This window comes from Acomys minous (assembly GCF_964271855.1).
Source record: "Acomys minous genome assembly, chromosome: 13".
Taxonomy (NCBI): Eukaryota; Metazoa; Chordata; class Mammalia; order Rodentia; family Muridae; genus Acomys; species Acomys minous.
The window spans coordinates 4,612,426-4,636,376 of record NC_140495.1 but is presented as its reverse complement, the minus strand read 5'-3'; the positions used below and the strand labels follow the sequence as shown (position 1 = coordinate 4,636,376).

General features: G+C 49.2%; 1 protein-coding gene and 1 long non-coding RNA gene across 2 annotated transcripts in view; one reads left to right on the top strand and one right to left on the bottom strand.

Annotated features, from left to right (window-relative positions):
• Positions 1–401: 401 nt before the first annotated feature.
• On the top strand, positions 402–3,864 carry LOC311582157. Its single transcript, XR_014774025.1, has 2 exons — positions 402–592; positions 3,296–3,864. It is a non-coding gene; the product is annotated as an uncharacterized lncRNA (long non-coding RNA).
• Positions 3,865–22,268: 18,404 nt separating this feature from the next.
• SCN11A (sodium voltage-gated channel alpha subunit 11) overlaps positions 22,269–23,951 on the bottom strand; it is a 75,639-nt gene continuing 73,956 nt past the window's right edge. Inside the window, exon 27 of the mRNA XM_084754902.1 lies at positions 22,269–23,847. Within this exon, the coding sequence (XP_084611028.1) occupies positions 22,829–23,847 (1,019 nt within the window). The 3' untranslated portion in view covers positions 22,269–22,828. The remainder of the gene's footprint in view (positions 23,848–23,951) is intronic.

Here is a 23,951-nt window from a genome sequence, read left to right as displayed (position 1 = left end):
GTTAAACATACAGCCAAGATCTAATTCTCATATAAAAATAAACAGGCGCGGCCATCTCATTAGTCTGCAGGTTTTCTTTTGTCTTTAATAAGTGGTAAAATTATTATGTGTACCAAAGAATTGTTTAAAATAAGTTTATGATTTGCTATCAGCAAATCTTTGTAAGCCTATTTTATACACCTGTGTATCAAGAGCTGCATCATCGTTTATTAGATATGAAAAGACTGTGCGTGGAGAATGTTTAAGAAGCCCCACTCTAGAAAGCGTGCCTGGGCTTGGGTCTAAGTGTGTATGCTCCAAAATCCAGAAGCTGCAGTAACAGCAGAAAATTATATGGTGCTGACCACCCACAGCAAGGGCACAGATTCACAGCATCTCATGGAACTGGTGCATCTGTTAGTTTGTTCTATAGGAGAGAAAGCACGAGTCAGAGGTGTGCCCCCTTGAGCCCATGGTGCATGGTGACAGAGGTGGGACTTGGCATCCGTGTCTGGCCCCTGTTGGTTTGTCTTCACTGAGGACCCTTAGCTGTGCTAGTGATTCAGCGTCTGACATGGCCACATGGCCCCAGACTTGCAGAAAGACATGGAGGGTGAGCAGAACTAGGAAGATGCCTTGGTTATTAAACTGTTTGCTGCGCAAACGTGAAGACTCCAGTTCAATCCCCTAAAACCTATAGGAAAAGCAAGGCGTGGTGGCACATGCTTGTAATCCCAGGCAGGTCCCTGGGGCTTGCTGTTCAGTCTAGCTGAGTTAACCATCAGGCCAATGAGAGGCCCTGTCTCAAAAAACAAACAAACAAACAAACAAACACAGGTAGACAGTAACTGAGGACTGACACTCTAAAAGTTCATTAATCTTTGTCTTCCGCATGCAGCACACACACACACACACACACAAATATGCACACAGAAGGGCTTGGGAAATGAATATGTTGGCATGCTCTGCAAGCACAGGTCACTCAAAGGCCTTCTAGGGATGAAGTGCCCCTCCCCCACTGCCCAGAGTATTTGTCTAGGGTCCAGGAAGGACATCTAGGCTCCTGTCCCAGGGCCCTTGGGAGTGCGCGTGAAGGAAAAGACGGTCTTTGACTGAGGATGTAGCTGAGTGGTAGAGTCCTTGCCTAACATGCAGAGCACTGGGTTCAACCTACAGGCCGACATAAATTGGGCCTGCTGTCATACCCCCTCAATCTTAGGACCCTGGAGGTGGAGGCAGGAGGATAGAAGCTATCATCCTTGACTACAGTGAGAGTTCAAAGCCAGCCTGGGCTAAGATGAATTTGTCTCAAAAAACAGAGCCGAAGACAAGTTTGACCTTGACAAATACAACTCTTCTAGGTTCAAAGCAGAGTCTGCTCACTGAGTGCGGGCACGGGCTGGAAACTAAGCGCTGAGAAGCACGTGACTCACTTGGGCTAATCATCTCCCTCTAGGGTCCCCGTCTCAGACTCGCTGGGTGTCTCCTGGGAGCTACCTTTCCCCGCTGCCAGGCACCGGGGCCTCTTCCTGCTTCACAATAAAAAGCAGGTGCAGCCCTCCCGACTCTAGAGAGAAGGCTGTCCACGTCACACAGCTGCCCCGAGGCAGCTCTGTGTGCAGCGCAGTCCGTCCATTCACGCAGCCCTGGTGTGGACAGACCGGCAGAGGGTCTGAATCACGGTGGGCGGGGTCACAGAAGACACAGCTTTGCAGGCTCCGGGAAGGAGGGAGAAGCTGCCCGGAACTGGAAGGCTACTGCTTGGCTGCTGGGAGCTGAGGCAAGGGTTCTTCCTGAACCAGACGCCCCAGGGGGCATTAAAAATCAGGAGAAAGGACACAGTGGGCGCGGGTGGGGGGGGGGGGAAGGGAGGGGGTCACAGGGAGTCAAAGAGAGCATTTAACATCTGAATGACAGGGCCTATGGCTTAGGAAACCTGCTTTCCCCTTTCCCCTGTCTGGATCTCAGGGCAGACAGCAGGGTGCCCTCTAAGCACCGCAAGGTGTTTGGAGCTGAACCAGCGGAGTTATTAGGACAACCAGGTGCTTGCTAAAGTGAGCTAACACTGGGCCCCACTCCAGGGATCTGACTCAGGAGGCCAGATTTGGGCGGGAGTCCCGCTTTCCTAAGAAAGCCTGCAATGAAACTGTGGCCCATGCTGGGCTCCTGACCCCTCTACCTGTGTGATGCACTGGCTGCCTCTCCTGTCCTGGTCACCCAGCTTTTCCAGTCTCTGAGATACAGTTTCCAAGCAGGGTGCCTCTCTCTTAAGATTCCTCACCCACTCAGGAAGGGCCAAGGTGGCCTTTCTGCCCTGAAATCAAATCAGGATAGAGAGTGGTCACAACTGAGCGCGCACACGTGTGTGTGTGTGTGTGTGTGTGTGTGTGTGTAAGCCAAAGTTCAACCTTGGATTTTATACCGCAGGTATTGTCTGCTTTTTTTTTTTTTTAAGCTAAGGTCTTTCAGTGGCCTGGATTGGGCTAGGCTGGTTGGTCAGCAAACCCCAGAGATCCAACTGTCTCTCTTCCCAGCCTGGAGTTACAGACACACACCACCAGGTGCAGTTTTGTCTATCCCTGGGGTTCCAGGTCAGCCTGCTTATGGGGACAGGCAGGAGCTCTCTCCCAGCCCTGGGTATGGCTTTTGCTTGTTAGTTTCCTCCTGCTGCAAATTTACAAATGTAAACTCAGAGCTCAGAAAGACGTTCAGTGCAGGAGGCAGCGAAACTCACAAAGGCTCAGTCAGTAGCAAGCCCTGGGATTCAGCTGAGACCTGAGAGAGCTGGACACAGAACAGGAGGACGCACGTGGGAGCCTCCAAGACCTTCAGTGGCCGTGGTTCTGTGGGAAGCTAGAGGCGGTATTTGTTTGGGAGGCCTGGGGCTCTGTAGGTAGCAGGTTCATTTACTTAGCCCCAATCCAAGCTCGTGGGACAAGAAGGCTGATGGGATTAGAGGTATAATCAGAGGTGTTGTCCCCAGAAAGGCCGTTGGGATGGAACAGATCAGCTTCTGCTGGGGTTCAGACGGACGGACCAAGTCCACGGAGGTATGAGCAGGCAGAACTCAGGAAGAAAGTCCCTTTGAAAGGAACAGAGGGAACCTGGTGTTATGTTCATCTGAATACTAAATGAGGTATTGTTTTGTTGCCCAAGCTCCCCCATACAAAAGCTTGAGATGGGGGCGGTGTTGGGAAGAAAGTTACACACATTGTGATCATTTAAAATAGATTCATATTCGTTTAAATGACAATTGTCTCAGAGTCATAATTGATCCCTGCTTTTTTTTTTTTTTTTTAATTTTATCACTTCCAAGTAAGGGAGAGAAAACAGTAAAAGAAACAACACCCAAGCCGGAGAGGCTCGCCTTGGAATCTGAAGCGGCTGCCTTCCAAACAATAGCACTTTTTGTATGGCGCTTGCCTCAAAGGAAGCAGCCTCCCCTGGTGTGGAAGCTGTGCAAGCGGGAGGGAGCAGCTTTCACAGATGTCTGGGATGTCTACCCTGTCCGTTCTGGACAGGAGGAGAACTCGGAGTGGGCTGAAGTCAGCCGGCACGGGTGGTGCCCTAAGAGCTACGCCATGCCCAGGAGAGCTGGGAATCAGAATCCAGCTGCATCTAAATGGACAAAGGAAATACACAGTGAATGTTAATGGAGATTTCAATCTAAGATGAAATCTGAGCACAAGGAACATTTCAGTATAATATATATTTAATTGAAATGAACTACACACATCTTAAACCAGAAATGATGTAGTGGTTCCAATGCAGGGTGCGAACTGCTCCGAAACCGTTGTTTTCTCCCTCCGTGATGCCTATTTCAGTGAAGAATGTTAACTCCAATAGTTGTTGGATAAATGATTTGATTAAGATAATGAATGGGGGGGGGGGAGGACTGAAATCAGCAGAGAAGGGTTAAAAAAATGTGCTCGGAGGGGACTGAGGTGATGGCTCGGTGGGTAAGGATGTCTGCCTGGGCAAGCGTGAGGGGCTGTGTTAGGTCTCAGCACCCATTTAAAGCCAACCATGGCTGAGTGCGTCCGTGACTGGCACTGGGGAAGGGTGACACCCAGTAAAGCAGAAAAACAGTGAGCTCTGGGTTCAGTGAGACACCCTGCCTCAAGGGAACAGGGCAGAGTGTGATAGAGGGAAGTGCTCAACATCCTCCTCTGGCCTCCGTGCCTGTGCACGCGCTTAGAACACACACACACACACACACACACACACACACACACACACACACACAGTGTGCCTTGAATTATACAACTAGTGTCCTGTGCTTTCTAGGTTTTCCCACAGGGAAGAGATATGACTTTGATAGTTGAAATAGACTGAAAACTGGGTGTGCAGAAAGAGTTCTGGAAAGGAATTCCCTGAAGGGAATTGGTGAGGTGTCCACTCTCCTGGGTCAGAGATAGTTCCCCTGAGCCAAGAAGAAACCATGAGGGGACAGTTGGAGGAGGATGCCAATCACAAGACTGGACGGCCACCAGCTGGGACTGGGCTCCTCCGAATAAGAAGCTGCGGCACAGGAGGGAGCGATATTAATATTTATTGCACATCACTCTCTCTCTCTGAATTTGCAATATGCACGGCAAATGCAAGGTTTATGTGATGCAGGCTCTGGCACCAGGCAGTTTGGGGCTGGCATTTGACCCCTCTTAGCACGTTGGTTGCTGCACTTCAGCCACACCTTAACCAGGAAACAGCTGTGTTTCAGCCTCAACTCCAGCAACCATTCTCCTATACAACTGTGCGTTGGTTAATTATGTGCTGTGCCATTCGGGATTACTGTGTATTGATTAACTATGTGCCATATTGTATAGGATTCTGTTTTTTAATCCATATTTGGACCTCATAGTTTAGTAAGTTTCATGTTTATATCTTTTCTTTTTAGTAGACATAATCTAAGGCACTAGTTACTGTTGCAACACTCATGGCACCTTGTGAATAATTGATTCTCTGTGGCTAGCTATTGATTTGACTTTTGTGGGTGTGAAGGAAATAATTCACAATTGAACTGACCTGAAATTTTGAAGTATTTAATGTATGCAGAATTCATGGACTTTTAAAAAAGTTTTTATTACACTTTTATGGTGTGTGTGTGTGTGTGTGTGTGTGTGTGTGTGTGTGTGTGTGTGTGTCCCAGAGTACCCTGGTATACATGTGGAGGTCAGAGGACAGCTGTCCTCATGGCCCACTCAGCCTGCTTCCTTAGAGAAGCCAGGACCACCCACGCAGGGATGGAACTCCCACATTGTGCTAGGCTCTCAAATGTTGGTCTTTTCTGAAGGGAAACAGGGGAGGAGCAGTGGATTTGGAGAAGAGGGGAGGATGAGGGCGAAACCGGGAGAGAAGAGGGAGGGGTGGCCCCTGCAGGGATATATGTCTCAGAGAAGAATAATCAAAACAAATAGGGAAAAAGAAAAAATGTTCCACAGACTTGCCTACAGCCTTACCCAGTGGAGGCATTTTCTCAATGATGGTTCAGTCTTCTCAGATAACTCTAGCCTGTGTCAACTTAATGAAAAAAATCAAAATAAAAGACAAAAAAAAACCAAACCAACAAAAATCAGGGTAGGAGAGAACCCTGAGTCTGGGTTCGCTCTTCGGAGCGTTCTCACAGACAGGAATCCATGAGTCACTTCCACCACAGGAAACCTTGAGCGTTGCCTGTCTCTGCTCTAGAGCCGCCCTCCCACAGCAGCCTTCCAGCAAAGCCAGGGCGGTGCAGGAAAGGAGAGTAAATGCTTTGGCGTGGCCGTACCCTGGGCCGTCTGTTCCCGAGGTCACTGACCCAGCATCAGCACCACTTATCTAACTGAGGTGGTGTTGCCATCATGGAATGCCTGAGACGGGCAAGGTACAAAGAGTAAAAACCGGCTTCCTCACCGTTCTAGAGGCCGCAAGTTCAAGGCTGGATATGGATCCCTGTTGGGACTTTTTTTACAAGGCAGAGGGCAGAGAAAGACAAGAGGGCTGGGCACACCCGTTAGAAACAGTTGTATTAAGATCATTAATCCAAGCCACAAAGGTGGATCTTACACAGTAGTCACCTCTCAAGAGTCTTGGGGCTGGAGAGAGCTCAGTCGGTAGAGTGACGGCCTTGAAGGAGTGTGAGCCCCAGAGCGTACATACAGTCAGAAGTGGTGTGAGGTGTGATCCCAGCTGTAGGGAGACAGGGATGAGCAGCTCCATCCCTGGAGCTCACCAACCTGTGATGGGCAGCGCCAAAGAAGGGGGAGCTGAGCCTGAACCTCTGACCTACCTGCACAAGCATACATGCATTTTTTAAAAGTCTTGCCTTTTAATATAAATGTCAACCTATATTTTAAGGCTGTGTGTGTGTGTGTGTGTGTGTGTGTGTGTTTTGTTTTGGAGGGATCAGGGCTCTGCGCTACAGCACTACCATCCTCTAGAGATCTCACTCACCCCCCTGGGTCCCTGGGCTGTCGGGAGCAGCACTGGGCAGCATGACAGTCTCCGAAGAGCCGTGGGATGCAGTCCCTCTGCCCACCACAGCAGTAAGGGATCAGACTACGTTTGCATTTTCACAAGATCCTGGGAGACTCACAAGCGCGCTTGCCTGAGGTCTGTGTGATGAGTGGCACAAGGCAGACAACGGCTCCCTAAGATGCCCACCCGACCCTGACGGCAGTGTCCTGGGGAAGGCATCTCCCTCTGGGCTCAGACTTTCATAGCAGTTTGAGAGATGTGCTCCAAGCTCTGAGCTTGGGCTGCAGCGTCAGGATCAGTACTGTCTTAGCAAATGTGGTGCCCGAGACCCCACCCTGAGGGGCTGCACTCAGGATGCGCCTGTGTCCTGCACCCAATGCTCTAGGAACCCTGGATTAGGAGTAAGAAAGACAATTGACGTAGCAGCTATTCCAGGTGTCCGGCCAGTGATACAGAGATTGCTTTCCAGAACCTCAGAACCTAAGTGAGGTAGAGATAAGCTCCTTTAAGGCTCAATAATTGGCAGGCTCACAGACTAGGGAGCTGCAAAAAGAGCAGGCCACCAGGCTGATGCCAAGGTTATCTGTGCCAAGTGTTTGGGCTTCACACCTGGATGTCCCTATTGCTAGCTAGATACATGGGCACAGAAACAGAAGAGCCAGGTGCTCTGGGGATGACCCCGGGCCATAGTCCTAAGTCCTTTCCTCGCCCCAGGTCAGATAGGCACCCTGAGGTGCACCCCACCAGGCTCTTCCACTTGCCTCTGACCTGCAGAAGGAAGCAGAGCCTGCCTTCCCTAACCATCCCGGCAGGAAGGAAGCTGTGTCCCTCTCCTGGGCTGTCGGAATTGGAAGCTCCTCAGGAGCAACATGCTGAGAGAAAAAAAGAGCTGACGCCTCACGCCTCACGCCAGCCAGAGAGGGAACTCCCAGGAGCATGCTTTGCACAGCTCTGACCATTTGTCTTACCGAAACGACTGGGGCCAGGACAATGATTCACAAGAGGACTGCCTATCGATGCGCACCTCTTGCCTTCTATTTACCTATTTTTCTGTGTGGATGCTTTGCCTGCGTGTACGTATGTGCAGTGTGTAATACCACAGTGTGTGTCAGATCCCCTGAAACTGGAGTTACAGACGCTTGTGAGAGGCACCATGTGGGTGCTGGGAACTGAACCAGGGTCCTCTGGAAGAGCAGCCAGTGTGCTCTGAGCTGCTGAGCCATCTCTCCAGCCCCTTTCCTTCTACTGAAACCTAAACCTCTTTCACATCAAGAACCCATAGGTGAAGTTGGGGTCACCAGACCTCTTTATTTGGTCATTTTCCCATTGTAGAACATTGAATAAATCACGGTTCTCCGCCTTTCCCTAAGAAGTGTGGTAACTGGCCTGCTGAGAATGGTGGCTTCTTGGGCCACCAGGGCTCAGGCTCTGAACTAAAAATCCTGCTGGCCTGCCTGCTAACGGAGATTCATTTGTTTAAACAAACAAACAAACAACCCTTTAAACGATTTGATACTTGGGGCTAAATCTGCATTCCTGCTCCAAGTGAACTCATAGTAGAATTTAAGTTTAAAAAGAAGCCAATTAATAGCTTTGTAAGTATAATAGAAAGGATTCCCCACCCAACGCACCCCTCACCCCCACCCACCTCCGCCAACTTCTTGACCAAAAGGCCCCGCAAGTTAGTCCTGCAAAAATGTCAAATTTCTCTGTAAAGAATGGCAGGACTTACTTCTTGGAGGAAATAGCAGGAAGTGACTCACAGACGCCACCCAGCCTCCCAAAGGGGCCACTTGTGCAGCAACAACACCTGGCTGCTGGCCTCAGCCAACTGCAGGGAGGAAAGTGTTTCTCCAGGTGGGGCTGCTCCCTGGGGCCTGGCAGAGCCAGAATATCACCTCAGGATGGAGGGAGGCCAGGCAGTCAGGACAGACGCTTCTACTGTTTGCTTTGGCACTTGAAGGTCCAGCCCATCACTGTGGGGAATTCGTGGCACAGAGCCTGAGGAGGCAGTGGGTCACGTGGTACCCACAGTCAGCATGCACAGAGGCATGATGCTGGTGCTCAGCTTGTGTTCTCCCAATCCAGGAACCCAGACCAGGAAATGGTGCCCTCACAATTACAGAAGGGCTTCTTAGCTCAATTAGCCTAATCAAGACAATCCCTCACAGGCCTGGAGAGGTGGCCAAGAGGTTACTGTTCTTGCAGAGGACCCGGGTTCAGTTCCCAGCACCCACACGATGCCCCATAACCATTCACAACTTCATTCTGAGGGATATAGAGCCCTCCTCTGACCCCCACGGACTCTAGCATGCGCGTGCCACACAGACATGCACACATACATGTAAGATTAATAAGTAGTACTTTAAGAGATAATCCCTCACAGATATACCCATAGGCTTGTCTCCTAGGTTAGTCTAGATCTCGTCAAGTTCAGAACCAGCGTCAACCATCACAGTGCCTGAAGGAAAACTTGCAAGTAAGGATCAGGCGGGACTGAGTGTCACTGTTCTGAGGACAGTGTGTTCCCTTCACGAAGCTCTCTTAGGAGCTTGTGTAGGTCTCATTTGATGTGTTAGGTGGGCTTGTTACAGAGCAGAGAGACTCTGCGAATAAACCTTCCTTCATCGTCCACTTATGCACTAACTCAGGCCTGAATCCTGCGCTCATGCATGTATGTTTGAGTGCATATATGTATTCATATGTGCTTCTGAGTGCATGGGTGCCTACAGGAGTGTGAGTGTGTGTATGTGTGCGTGCGTGTGTGCGTGCATGTGTGTGTGTGTGTGTGTGTGTGTGTGTGTGTGTGTGTATAAAAGCTAAAGAGCAACTGTGAGTATTGTCCCTCAGACACCATCTACCTTGATTTTCAAACAGCCTCTCTCACTGGCCTGGAGCCCTCCAAGTAGGCTCAGCTGACTGAGAGACCCTCCTGTCTTTGCCTGCCCAGTACTGAAATTACAGGTGCATGCCACCACACCAGGTTGTTTTATTGCTTTTTGCTCATTGTTTGTTTAACATGAGTCCTTGATGTTAAGCTCAGGGCCTGATCATCCCTCTTGCATGGCCAACACTTTACAACCTGGATCTTACTTGGCTACCTCACCCTATCCCTGGCCTCCCCTGTATTTCCCTCTTCTTATTTCCTCTCCCTCTACGTCTTATTTCCTCCTCAGTCCTGTGGCTGTGCCCTGTGTGAGCCTGGGACTTTTTCCAAACCTTCTAGCTGTTTCAGGGACGGGTGAGAAGAGACCCAGACACAGCAGCACAGCCATCGCCTCACGAAGACAGTCGTGATGGTTTGAGACTTCAGCGTCCCTCATGGCTCATGTGTTGGGTGTTCGTTTCCCAGCTCGTGGTGTTATTTTGAGAGGTTCCAGAAACTTGAGATATGGTGCCTCGATAGTGGAAGTGGGTCATTGGGGGCTGCCCTTGAAGATGGCATCAATCCCCAGTTCCCACCTTCCCCTGTTCTTGCTGCTGGCAGGAACAGTAGCCCTCCACCATACACTCCAGCAGCCATGGTGTTAAATAAAACAGGGGCCAACACTGTGACCTGAATCTCCTTAAAATTGTGAGCCCAGACAACTCCTTTCTCCCTTGAGTTGTCTGTATCAATTATTTTGATCACAGAAACAGAAGCTAACTGACACCACAATGCGTTCCTTCCACCCAGGCTGCAGCCTCCAGCTAGGTTAGCAAAAAAAAAAAAAAAGAATCCTCCTTGGGTGGATCTCAAAACAAAATCTGAATACACAGGTGTCCACACAGCTGTGTGAGTCATCCACAGGTGTAACAAATCAGGCCAGTATTCAGCAGCTCAAAACAATAACTGTTTTCAGTCGCTTGAGGCCATGTGCTCACAGCTCAGGGTGTTTCTCAAGGCTGTAGTAAAGCTGGTTGCAGAGGTGACCATCACACAGGTCATGTCAAGACAGGTCGTTCTAAAGTTAGTCAAGGGATCATTGGCAAGCCGTCATCAATTACCGATCAGCATATAGATGCTTCTGTGTTCAGTCTTGGGCTCTCTCTGTAGAGCTGTTCATAGCCTGGTGGCCTGAGTCAAGAGAAAGCAAGGCAGAAGCTATCCAAGACAGAAGCCATAGTCTTTCTGTGCATGCGGGTGTGTGCACATGCGTGTATGAATGTGCATGAGTGAGCAGGGGTACAAATGTGTGTGTGTGTGTGTGTGTGTGTGTGTGTATGTGTGTATGTGTGTGTGTGTATGTGTGTGTGTGTATGTGTGTGTGTGTGTGTATGTGTGTGTGTGTATGTGTGTGTGTGTGTGTGTGTGTGCTTATAGAGACCAACAAAATGAAAACCTTGAATGATGTGCTGTCTTTTTTACTTTTTCATTCATTCATTCTTTCTTTTTTTTGTTGTTTTTGTTTTTGAAATTGGCCTGAAACTGGTCTAGGATAGCTAGCCACAGCTGGCCAGACAGCCCCAGGGATCTGCCTATCTCCGGCTCCCCAACTCTGTATCCCTAGAGGAACAAGCTGCTCCCTGAAGCACAGCCTGCCACGGGGAAGGACGGTGGGGAAGCACTGACCACAGCAGCTTCCCACTGGGCCCTTCTGTGGCCTGGGCCCAGCTGGAGCTCAGGCAGCAAGGGAGATGCACTGATGGCGCCTCAACAGGGCTTTCTCCACAGACACAGCTGGGGAGGGGCAGAGGGTGGGCCTGGGGTGAGCGTGCGTGTGGTCAGAGAACTCTGGGAAGCACCCCTAAATGTTCTCTCCTGACACATCCATGCCCAATAGAACTTGGGATCTTACCAGGAAAGGCTCACCTGGCCACCCTCATCACACTCCCTTTTGGCCAGCTTCAAGGACCCTCTCAAGAACCCTAGTGGCCTTTCTGTGACCAGTGCCCATGACCTACCAGAGGAGCAGCATTTTGAGTAGTGCCTCCAGCCAGAACCAGAAGCTGAGAAAATAAAACCGCCAGAGCAAAGAATATAGTTCAAGGAGAGCTGCGTCAGGAAATCTGCCCACTGCTGGTCCTCGTGTTGGGAAGCAGGCTCTTTTTCTCTAGGGTCAGGAAAGTCTCCATTTTAGATTTGAGACAGATCTTTCCAGGTCACAGTATGTAACCTGTGGGCCAGCATGCTCCACACCCCATCTTTGTGTGTGTGTGTGTGTGTGTGTGTGTATGTGCATGTGTGTATGTGCTGTGCATGTACAAGGGTGTTGTGTGATATGCATAGGCGCTGTGCATGTGTATACCTGTGCATGCATGTGTGTGTGTGCTTTGCATGTGCATGGGTTTTGTGCATGTGTGTGTGAGTGCCATGCATGTGTGTGGGTGCTGTGCATGTGTGTAGGTGCTGTACATGTGTGTGCCTGTGCACATGTATGCCTGTGATGTGGAGGCCAAAAACTTATGTGAGGTGCCACCATTCACGACTCTTCAGGTAGGGTCTGTCAATCAAACCCAGAGCTTAAATACAGGTAGCCTGGGCATCTAGCCTGCTCTGGTAACTGCATGCCCACTGCCAGAGGCTGGGATTACAGATGGTGCTGCCACACTCACCTGGCATTTATGTGGGTTCTGGAGGTTGACCTCTGCTCCTCATGGCTGCTCGGCTATTTTATTTGGGGGGCTGGTAGTGGGTCTCAGGAGCCTAAGGTGGGTGCTTTCCCATGTCCACAGACAGAGCTTGACCCACATCACAGGATCACCACAGAATGGACGGAGTTAGCCATAGAAGCTTCTAGAGACTGAATGCAGAGTTGTCCCTTCCTGTTCAGGAAGGAAACAGGAGGGGGTGGGGGGTGGGGCAGAAACCACCAATGGTGTGAACAGAAAGCCACTCCTCGGGCCTGCCTGCGACACCCATTAGGTGCCTGAGGCCAGCGTGGCACCTCTGGGGTTGCTGAAGAGAGGCCTGTGCTTGGAGGTAAAGTCAGATATCACCCCCAACAAATGGCCGCATCTCTGTCATTTGAGCTGAATTTTGCATAATTCTTTTCATGTTGGTTAGAGCAGGCTTACTCTGCAAATAGCCAGGGTCCTCTGGAATGTCTCTTCCCAGACCCTGAACTCTGAGGTTCTCTGCTTTCTGTGTTCCCCCTCAGAGACCTCTCACTTGCTGTGCCCAGAGACAGGGCCTGTGGGGATGAAGAGGTGAACCCCACACCACTTACAGTATCAGCTAGAGTCAAAGCTTCCGTTTTTTACAAATGTCAAATCAAGCCCAGAGAGGAGATGGTTCTGTTCAAGGTCACACAGCAAGTTGATGGGAAGAAAGAGCTCTCCCTGCCCTGCCTTTTAGAGAAAAGCAGGGAGGCTTTTTCAGAAGGCCGAGTCAGGGAGAGATGCTAGCTGCAGGCCCTGGTGGCTCGGAAGCGCACTCAGAGTGCTCATCAGAGCATCCTTAAGTGTAATTGCCTTTCAGGCATTAAACTTTTACCAGAATGAGCTCACACGGTCTTTGGGGAGAGGGAAAGTGCCTCTACCCCCTAGGGCAGTGTCCTGGGTGCAGAAAGCCCAGCAGCTGCTGATGGAGGCCTCTCCTGGGAGGGAGGGAAGAAGGTCCCTCAAGAGGCCATAGGAAGATCACAGAGCGCTCAGTGGCCAATGGTTTCTCACCAAGGCTGGGTGGATCCAGGGGCTACAGACTCAGCAGCTCTCCAGCTGCCTGCCATGGGAGAAAAGATGGAAGACTGCATCCCTGCCCCGGAGTCTGCTCCTCCCTTCATCCCACTCACTTCCCAGCCTGTTCCCACATCCATAGCTTTAAGTCACTACCTGTCTCTGGGTACCAGATTCCCAAATCTGTGGGATGAGAAGGACACATGACACCTGTTTTCTAAAATCCAGTGTTCCCTGATGAGGGGGCTATCAGTGACTTCCCCAAACTCCAGGAGCCCCTCCATTCCCTCAGAGAGGTATCTTTCTTTGCAGGGTTGTCCAGGTAGTTAGAAGGTGTGGAGGCTTAGCAGCCATCCTTGGGGCAGCAGCCAACTTTCTCTTTAGATTTCTCTTCCTTCCTTCCTGTCTTTCTTTCTTTCTTTTTAACAATAATTTATTCACATTATATCCCGATTGTTATCCACCCCCCCGCTCTTATCTTCCTGTTCCCTCCCTCCCTCCTCCTTCCATCCTATCCCCCTCCCTTAGATCTCTGATGGGGGGAGCTTCCTCCCCCACTGTTTGGTCACAGTCCATCAGGTCTCATCAGGGTAGCCTGCATCCCCCCCCCCCATGTGCCTCCAAGGCCGCCCCACCAAGGGGCAGTGATCAAACCTCAGGCACCAGAGTTCTTGTCAGGGGCAGTCAGTTCCCTCTCTCTCCCCCTTCCCCACACACATGGGGTACAAGCATCTCCTACATCTGGACAGGGGATCTGGGCACTCTGCATGCATTGTCCTCAGTTGGTGCATCAGTCTGTGTAAGGCCCCGTTGGTCCAGATCTGCAGGCCTTGGTGATTTCCCTGGGGAGATCCTGACCCTTCTGGGTGCTTCCATTCCCCACCCAGACCCTTTCATACAAGTCTCAGCTCTCCTCCCAAGGTCCGGCTGCAAGTCCCAGTATCTGTCACACACCACTGCTGGGTAGAGCCTCTCAGAGGACATTTATGTTGGGCTAATATTCACTTATAAGTGAGTATATACGATGTGTGTATTTCTGGGTCTGGGTTACCTCACTCAGGTTTATCTTTTCTAGGTCCATCCATTTGCCTGCAAATTTCAAGATTTCCTTGTTTTTAATAGCTGAGTACTATTCCACTGTGTAAATGTACCACATTTTCTTTCTCCATTCTTCGGTTGATGGATATCTAGATTGTTTCCAGAATCTGGCTATTATGAATAAAGCTTCTATGAACAGAGGTGAGCATATGTCCTTGTTGCATGGTAGAGCATCTTTCAGGTATATGCACAGGAGCGGTATACCTGGGTTCTGAGGTAGCACTATTCCCACTTTTCTGAGAAAGTGCCAGATTGATTTCCAAAATGATTGTACAAGTTCACACTCCCACCAGCAATGGAAGAGCGTTCCCCTTTCTCCACATCCTCGCCAGCATGTACTGTCTGTCACATCAGATCTGAGCCATTCTGATAGGTGTAAGGTGGAATCTCAGAGTTGTTTTGATTTGCGTTCCCCTGATGACTAAGGACGTTGAGCAGTTCTTTAAGAGTTCCTCAGCCATTTGATATTCCTGTGTTGAGAATTCTCTGTTTAGCGCTGTACCCCATTTTTAAATTGGATTTTTGGTTTAGTGGTGTTTAAATTCTAGAGTTCTTTATATATTTTGGATATTAGCCCATTGCCAGTTGTAGGGTTGGTGAAGATCTTCTCCCAGTCTGTAGGCTGTTGCTTTGTTCTGTTAATAGTGTCCTTTGCCTTACAGAAACTTTCAGTTTCATGAGGTCCCAATTATTAATTGTTGACCTTAGAGCCTGGGCTGTTGGTGTTCTGTTCAGGAAGTTGTCTCCTGTGCCAATAAGTTAAAGGCTCTTTCCCACATTTTCTTCTAACAGATTTAGTGTGTCTGGTTTTATGTCGAGGTCTTTAATCCACTTGGACTTTAGTTTTGTGCAGGATGACAAATATGTGTCTATTTGCATTTCTCAACAGATAGACATCCAGTTAGTCCAGCACCATTTGTTGAAGATGCTGTCTTTTTTTCCCATTGTATGGATTTGGCTTCTTTTTCAAAAATCAAGTGTCCATAGGTGTGTGGATTTATTTCTGGATCTTCAATTCAATTCCATTGGTCAACCAGCCTGTTTCTATGCCAGTACCATGCTGTTTTTATTACTATTGCTCTCTATATAATACAGCTTGAGATCAGGGATGGAGATTCCTCCAGAAGATCTGTTATTGTACAGGATTGTTTTCGCTGTTCAGGGTTTTTTGTTTTTCCATATGAAGTTGAGAATTGATCTTTCAAGGTCTGTAAAGAATTGTGTAGGTATGTTGATAGGGATTTCATTGAATCTGTAGATTGCTTTTGGTAACATGTCTATTTTTACTATGTTGATTCTCCCAATCTCAGAGAATGGGAGATCTTTCCATCTTCTGATATCTTTTTTTAATTTCTTTCTTCAGAGACTTGAAGTTTTTTCGTACAAGTATTTCACCTGCTTGGTTAGAGTTATACTAAGATACTTTATGGGTTTTTTTTTTTTTTGTGTGTGTGTGTGTGTGTGTGTGTGGCTATTGTGAAGTGTGTAGTTTCCCCAATGTCTTTCTCAGCCCTTTTGTCATTTGTATACAAGAGGGCTACTGATTTTTAAAAATTTTGATTTTGTATCCAGCCACATTGTTGAAGGTGTTTATCAGTTGTAGGAGTTCCTTAGTAGAATTTTTGGGGTCACTTATACATACTATCATATCATCCATGGATAGTGATAGTTTTGACTTCTTCCTTTCCAATTTGTATCCCCTTTATCTCCTTTAATTGTCTTATTGCTTTAGCTAGAACTTCAAATACTATATTGAAGAGATACGAAAAGAGTGGACAGCCTTGTCTTGTACCTGATTTCAATGGAATTGATTTAAGTTTCTCTTCATTTAGTTTGATGTTGGATATAAGGTTGCTGCATATTGCCTTTATTATGTTTAGGTATGGCCTTGCATCTCTGATTTCTCTAAGACTTTTAGCATGAATGGGTGTTGGATTTCGTCAAATGCTTTTTCACCATCTAAGGAGATGATTGTGTGATTTTTTTCTTTCAGTTTGTTTATATGATGGATTTCTGTATATTGCACCATTCCTCCACGCCTAGGATGAAGTCTACTTGGTCATGGTGAATGATATCTTTGATGTGTTCTTGGATTCAGTTTGTAAGTATTTTATTGAGTATTTTTGTATCAATGTTCATAAGAGAAATTGGTTGGAAATTCTCTTTCTTTGTTGAGTCTTTGTGTGGTTTAAGTATCAATGTCACTGTGGCCTCATAGAATGAGTCTGGTAATGTTCCTTATGTTTCTATTTTGTGGAATAGTTTGAAGAGAATTGGTATGAACTCTTCTTTGATGGTCTGGTAGAGTTCCGTGCTGAATCCATCTGGCCCTGGGCTCTTTTTGCTTGGGAGACTTTTTATGACTGCTTCAATTTCCCTAGGAGATGTGGGACTATTTAATCTGTTTACCTGCTCTTGATTCAATTTTGGTGATTGGTAGCTATCAAGAAAATTGTCCATTTCAATTTTGATTTTCAAATTTTGTGGCATATAGGCTTTTGAAGTAAGACCTAATGATTCTTTGGATTGCTTCGGTGTCTGTTGTTAAGTCTCCCTTTTCATTTCTGATTTGTTGATTTGAGTACTTTTCCTCTGCCTTTCAGTTATTTAGTTATTTTGGCTAATGGTTTGTCTATCTTGTTTATTTTCTCAAAGAACCAGCTCTTGGTTTTCTTTATTCTTTGAATTGTTCTCTTTGTTTCTGCTTTACTGATTTCAGCCCTGAGTTTATTTCTAGCCGTCTACTCCTCTTGAGAGTGTCTGCTTCTTTTTGTTCTAGAACTTTCAGGTTTGCTGTTAAGTTGCTAGTATGTGATCTCTCCAATTTCTTTATGAAGGCTCTTAGTGCTATGAATTTGTGGTGAAAAAAAAAAAAAAGATCTGAAGTCTGACTAGGCTCATGAGTAAAAAAGTATGAGGCATTTGAGTGACTCGGCTCCAGAAGTGATTTAAAACACCAGAACTTAACATATGGACAGAGAATGAGTGACTTGGTACTGTGCCGGCACCGTGGCTTGCGCAGGGTAACTGAGATAGAGGGCTGGTGGGGGAAATGCAGGGAGGCTACATCAGTGCTCACAAAGACGCCTCTTGCTACACCCACTGTCTGACTGGCAGAATTGAGTTCACATCGATAGAATCTATTGCCTAGGGCTGTAGCTATACCGCAGTGGATAATGCTCTTGCCTATAAGGCACATGCCCTGGGTCCAATCCCGAGTACTGCATGCGCTGGCTGTGGAGGTGCACGTCTGTATGGCCAGCATTTGGGTGGTGAAGGCAGGAGAAACAGAAGTTCAATATCATCAAGTTCTAGGCCAGCCTGGGCTACATGAGACCCCGGAGAGGGAGCATTGTTTCTCCCCAGTGTACACTTCCATGTTGCAAAAAGAAAAAACCTTTGTAGACATGCATCATGTTTCCAAGAGAAGAAACAGATGGCAAAAGTTCCCGGGCACCGACAGGAAGAGCCTGCACTCTCCTTCAGCTTTTACCCACGCCCCTCCTTTCTGCCTTGTAAAGATGGGGCCCTGTGTGTGTGCTTGAATTCTGGCACAGCTGTGTGGCCTTGAATAAGTCTCCTACTGACTATACACGCCTCAGTCTCCTCATCTGGATGAGGGAGGTGAAAGACAGTTTCTATCTAATTGAGCTTCAGTGAAAGCCCAACGAGGTGCCGGAGATGGCGTGACGACCTGGCCCAGAAGAAGCGCGCAGCAAATGTTCTTTCTTCCTCCTCACAGTTGCTTTGATTACTCCTGTGTGTGAGGGACAGGATTGCCCACTGAATGACCCCAGAGGCTCTATCCTGGTTGCTAGGCAACAGGCTACCTGAGCTGTCTCTCCTCCTCCATCAACAGGGAGTGTATGGGACTTGAACTTTTCCTAAGGCCTGGGGTGCTTGAAGCTGGCATTCCAGGGCGGTGCCTGGCATAGCTGGCTCCTGAGCCTGGCTGTTTGTAAGGCCGGTGCTTAGCCTTGCTCCACAGAGCACACAGATGTAAGGGCATGGCTCTTGGCGCTTGGTGGGAGGGATGGGAACCTGAGTTCAGCTGCCAGCGTACACCCTAACCTTGTTGCGTTCCACCGCACCGGGTCAAGGCCCCTGCCTCCTGGGTCCAACTGTGCCCTCTCTGCCATGGTGACAGCTGCTCCCGAGGTTTCAGACACCGCCTGTGCGGACAACTCCTGCCCACAGCTGACACTGTATTTTTGTGCCTGGCTAGAGATAGACACATTGGACCCGGCATCTTGAACCAAACTGTATTAGTTTGGGGGGGTGGGAGGGAGGGGGTTCTTTCTTTCTGATCATGAAAGCAAAAGAAATGGAACAAAACACGGATCTTCCTATCCTTATTGCCTTGGTAACTTGTTTGGCTTTCTTCCCCTTAGATGACTATTTGTTTGTTTAATGTGTGAGGCATGTGTGCACGTTGTTGGGGGTGGTGTGTGTGTAGGTCAGATGAGGGTGTCAAGGAACAAAGTGGCCTTCTCCATCGCCCCCTGCCATATTTCCTTTGGACAGAGTCTCTTCCTAAACCTGGAGCCAGGCCAGTGGCCAGCAAGCCCTGGCCACTGTCCTGGTTCTGGCCTCTGCTGGGATTACAGGCAGGTCGGGCCATTCCCAGCATTGTATATAGGGGCTGGCGTTTAGACTTGAGTCCTCAGGAGTGTACAGCCAGCACTGTTACCAACTGAACCACCTCTCCAGCCCTACCTGGGGAGCTTTCCCTGCCACCTGTCTTGCTACCGGTCCCCAACTCTAAGGACCTCCTTCTATGGCAGCCAGCTAGCCCCAGCATCACACACGACATTGTCCTGGTGGCCTCCCCAGCCCAACGTTTTTTTGTCACAGGATCAATGTCACTGTTTTTTCTCCTCCTCTCTGCCCACTCCCACCCTGGTGGGTGGTATTTTCTCTGTACCATTTCAAATTTTTCCATGCCTCCCCATTACCAACTCTGGTATTTGAGACTCGACACAACCAGCTCGTGTGTGTGTGTGTGTGTGTGTGTGTGTGTGTGTGTGTGTCGGTGTGCGTGATCTGTGTGTGGTTGTATACAGATGTGTGTATGCAGCACATGTATGTGTGTGCATGGATGTAGAGGTCACATGTCAACTCAGGTCTTCCTTGTGTTTTAAGAGAGTCTCTCACTGGCCTGGAACTTGCCCCCTGGGCTGGCTGTCAAGTGAACCCCAGGTGCCCTGTATCTCCGTTCCCAGCACTGGGATTGCGAGCGTGTCATGGCACACCTGGCCCTTCCTCACAGCTTCTGTAGATTTAGCCTACATCCCTGTGCTTACAACATGAAGACTTTACTGACTGAGCTGTCCCCAAACCCAGACAGGACCTTCCTGAGGTCCTGCTGCCTCTGGCCCACTCTCCGTGTGCAGTCAGCTGGGTGACTCAAACTGCCTTCTGTATCCTAGCTTCCATGGTGCTGCTGGGGCTGTCTCCTCCATTGCAAACACTTTGTCAAACCACTTGGCCTGTCAAGGTCCTACCCATCCGTTACCCAAACTCAGCCAGCTGCCACTCTCTCCTGAAGCCTTCCTCAGCCACATCCTGAGAGCAGAGCTGTGCCGGTCGCTGGCGTTTGTTACAGTGCGCTGTTTCATCAGCCTGGGAACACTCGTGCGATCCTCTTCCTAATTAGCATAGATGCCCTAGAGGTCAAGGGCCACTGGTTAGCCGCTGTTACAGTGTGCGCCAGGTTTGTGCTCAGGATGTGACTGTTGACTAAACTGAGCCAAGCCAGGTGTGCCTGGAAGAGAGGGCGCAGAAGACAAGTGGGCACGGGAGGCTTTCACGTCTGTAGAGCTGTTTATTGGGACATGCAGTGTGGCCCCACCCTGGAGGAAAGAGCTCAGGACATCATTTCATTGTCCTGGACAACGTCTGGTTTCCCAGCTCTGGGATCACAAGCACAGGGCACTACCCTGGCCTTCCCACAAGGATTCTGGGGGTTGAACTCATGTCTTCCTGCTTGCAGTGTGAACACTTTATTGGTTGCTCTGCTATCCCGGTGCTGGCTCAAGGAGAGAGCCATCTCTGGGGCATGGGATGGGCTTCCAGCTCTCTCCAAGGCTTGAGTGATTCTCCGCTGCCTGCCTTGGCTCTCCTCCCTCAGCTTCCTGGCTGTGGGAGTGCCCGCTCTCCAGGATCACTGTGGGGCACTTAGAAAGAACGAGTTGGGTGTTTGCTGCCATCTAGTGAAGGAAGTGTGGTTCAGTCTGTGGCTGGAGCCAGGTGCTCACCTTCAGAAGCGGCCCTAGGATCCCACTCCTAGCTAGGACCCACGTGGGGTGGAGCTTCTACACAGAGAAAACCAAATGCAGGACTGTGAATGGTGCTCTGCAGGGGCAACAGCCCAGCCTTGCTGATCCTCCCACCGCCAGCTCAAGACACTCCTCAGGAAGGATAGCGCACCTTGGTCTAGAAAACTCTGTGTGTGTGTGTGTGTGTGTGTGTGTGTCGGGGAATCCCAGCACTGAGGGGGGTGTGGTGGGCATGATCTCCCATTCCTAACCAGGAAGCTATCTCCAGTTGACAACTTCCTGCAAAGGAAAAAATTAGATTTTGCCAACAGAGCCTCCTTGGATATATAAGCTGGACTAGGGCCGACCTTATGCTCCGCAGTAGATGGCCAACAAAAACCTAACTCAATGGCATTTTGTAGATTTTTTTTATTATTATTATACTGCATTGTTTGGGCATTTAAACAATCTTACTGGTCTTTTGTTTGTATATCATAATTTCCAATTTTGTGTTTTTATGGGTTTTGTGTGTGCATATGCATGTGTGTATGTACACAAGTGCATTTGTCTGTGTTTTTCTGTTTGTATATTTCATTTTTTGCCTTCTTTTTATTCGTTACTTTTAATTGTCTGCTTGTTACAGAGAGAGAGAGGTGATGAGCGAGAATGTGGGGAGAATCTTGTAGGAGATGAGGAAGGGAAAACTGATCAGAATATATTGTCTAAGATATTTTCAATTTAAAAGAGACCTCGGTAGGGATCTACAAGTTCTCACTCTCGGAGCCGTCGTCTAGCATGCCCATTGGTTACCACTGGACCAGAAGGACACCTTGACTGTGACTTTAGGACGGGTGACTTCCTCAGGGACTTTCCAGTCCTAGAAGGGAAGCCTCATGGATCATCTCAAGAGATCCCTGGTCCCTCAGACTCCTCCTCCTTCTTTCCATCAATGTACCAAGGTTCAGTACGCCTCTGCCACTGTGATAAACACCAGAACCAACACAACTCGGTGAGGAACAGGTTGATCTCAGCTTGTACCTCCAGGTAGCAACCCATGACTGAAGAAATCAAGACAGGAACGGAAGCAGAGGCCATGGAGGAGTGCCATTTGCCAGCTTCCTCTCCGGCTCATGCTTGGCCAGCTGTTTATACACCGCAGGCCCACCTTCCTAGGAACGGTGCTGCCCACAGTGGGCTGGGCCCCCCCTCATCAATCACCAGCCAGGCAGTTTCTCACAGACATGGCCAAAGAGCGGTCTGACAGAAGCCATTCTTCAGTCGACGTTCCCTCTTCCCAAGAAACTGCAGTGTGTGTCCAGTCAACTATAAAAACTTAACTAAGCACCCTCTCTCTCTCTCTCTCTCTCTCTCTCTCTCTCTCTCTCTCTCTCTCTCTCTCTCTCTCCCTCTCTCTCGTGCTGGGATTCCAGATGGGTGGCCACACCCCTACCTGAGAGTTCTAGGAATGCTGGGGGTCAAACTCGGGTCCTCAGGGTTGCCTGGTGACAAGGCTCCCAACGGAACCATCCCTGTTCCTTGCTCTAACTCTGCAGGTACTTTAACCACTCAGCCAGACTTCCTTGTGGGGTCCAGTAAATGGAGGGCTGGGGGCAGTTCAGGCTGGTTCCCGAGCATTTAGTACATCTATTTCTTCCCAAGTCATCACCCAGTAACCTCTGTGTTTGTGGCTTGGGACCAGGCACGGAGGGAACATTCACACCGCACAAGTCAGGGACTGCGGAGCCACAAGCCCACTTTCTCCCAAAGAGCCACCAGCCAAACACTTCCCCTCCAGACGCTGGCGCCACGCTTCACCAAGCCACTGCTTACTGCCAAACAGGAGGGCACGTCAGCAAACGAGATGTTTCTCTCATCTGTTTATTGGTTAAAACCCCACGACAGGGGTTGGGGCTTCTGAAAGGCAGGATGCTAAGGGATACGTCGGGGCCATGCTTGTAGGTTTGAGCCAATAACCACAGATACTTAGTGCTGGTGGGAACAGCTGCAATGGGCTATTGACCTATCGTAGGTTTTGACTTCTCACTTAACATGCAAAAGGGCTACATGTGACAGGTCACATGCTTAAACATTAAACAGACATGTTGGGGGAGTGTACAGAGATCACAATCTAAGATTTTCGTGCGATCTTTCCTCCTTGTTCTTTTATTTCACAGAGCAGGGAACTGTACGTCAGGCCTCCCGCTCCTGTGGACGGCCTTTGCAGCCCTTCCCAACGTCTTCCTTCATTACATTAGTCCCAGTGGTTGGTAGGTAGCCTTATCTTAAATCTTTGCAAGAATTAAGAAGATAGATTAATCACTAGTGGGTCACCTCTTTCACCAAGAAAACTCTCGGTGGGCCCATGGCCTGTTTGCAGCCTGAGTTCCAGACGCCCAGAGCTCAGATGCTGGAGGCTGTGAGGTTGGTGTGGAGGAGAGGCCTCAGTCACGGTGAACTTTGGCCTTGGCCATATCCAAGCCAGACAGGTCTCCATTGCAAAATGACGAAGTCAGCCTGTCTGTCAGCTTCACTTTCATCATCTTCTCCATGTGTTTTCGGTAGGCCCTCTGGATGATGGCGGCACCCAGCTCTTCCTCCATCCTCCTGGTGGTGGTGACTATGGGCTCGTACAACTTCTTATAAGGATTGGCCTCCATGAACTTCTCCTCCATCATGGTTTTCATCGTATCCAAGCCACTGGAGCTCCCCAGGACCCTAGTGGTGAAGGCAAAGAGGACATCCATGCAGTGGAGGCGGTCCCCTGTTACCATGGGCAGGTCCATCACCAGGAACTGAAACTTATTAGGCTTGGCCACACGCAACGGTTCAGGCAAGGCATCGGCAAAGTCAGAGAGGGACGCGTAAGGGATGAACTGTGTTGCTTCGGGGTCAAACTTCTCCCAGATCTCATAGAAGATCTCAAAGTCATCTTCACCCAGAGGGTCCTCGCTTTCCTCTGTGGCTGTGTTGAAATTCTCCAGGATCACGGCAATGTACATATTGACCACAATGAGAAAGGAGATGATGATGTAGCTGACGAAGTAGATTATGGCTATCCGTGGCTGCTGACAGCTGTCCTGGGAGGAGTTGGAGCTGGCCTTTGAGTCCAGCATGGGGCTGAGGAGTGAGTCCCAGCCAGCCGACGTGGTTATCTGGAAGAGACACAGCATGCTGCCCGAAAACGTTTCAAAGTTGAAGATGTCATCAATTCCGGAGCTCCTCTTCACATTGTGAAAACAGCTCATCCCAAAGATGGCGTAAATGAACATGACCAGAAAGAGCAGCAGGCCAATGTTGAAGAGAGAGGGGAGAGACATCATCAGGGCAAAGAGGAGCGTCCTGATGCCTCGTGCCGCCCGAACCAGCCTGAGGATTCGGCCAATCCGAGCCAAGCGGACAATTCTGAAGAGCGTGGGTGGGAAAGGAATGCTACTGTCCTCCAGGCCAGAAACCATGGTACCTAGAGAGGGAGGACCAGTGAGTTCCCAGCATGCACTGCAATTCCAAACCCAGCCAGTCTTCCACCTAAGAATCCTAACGGGGCCAACATGTTACCCACACTTT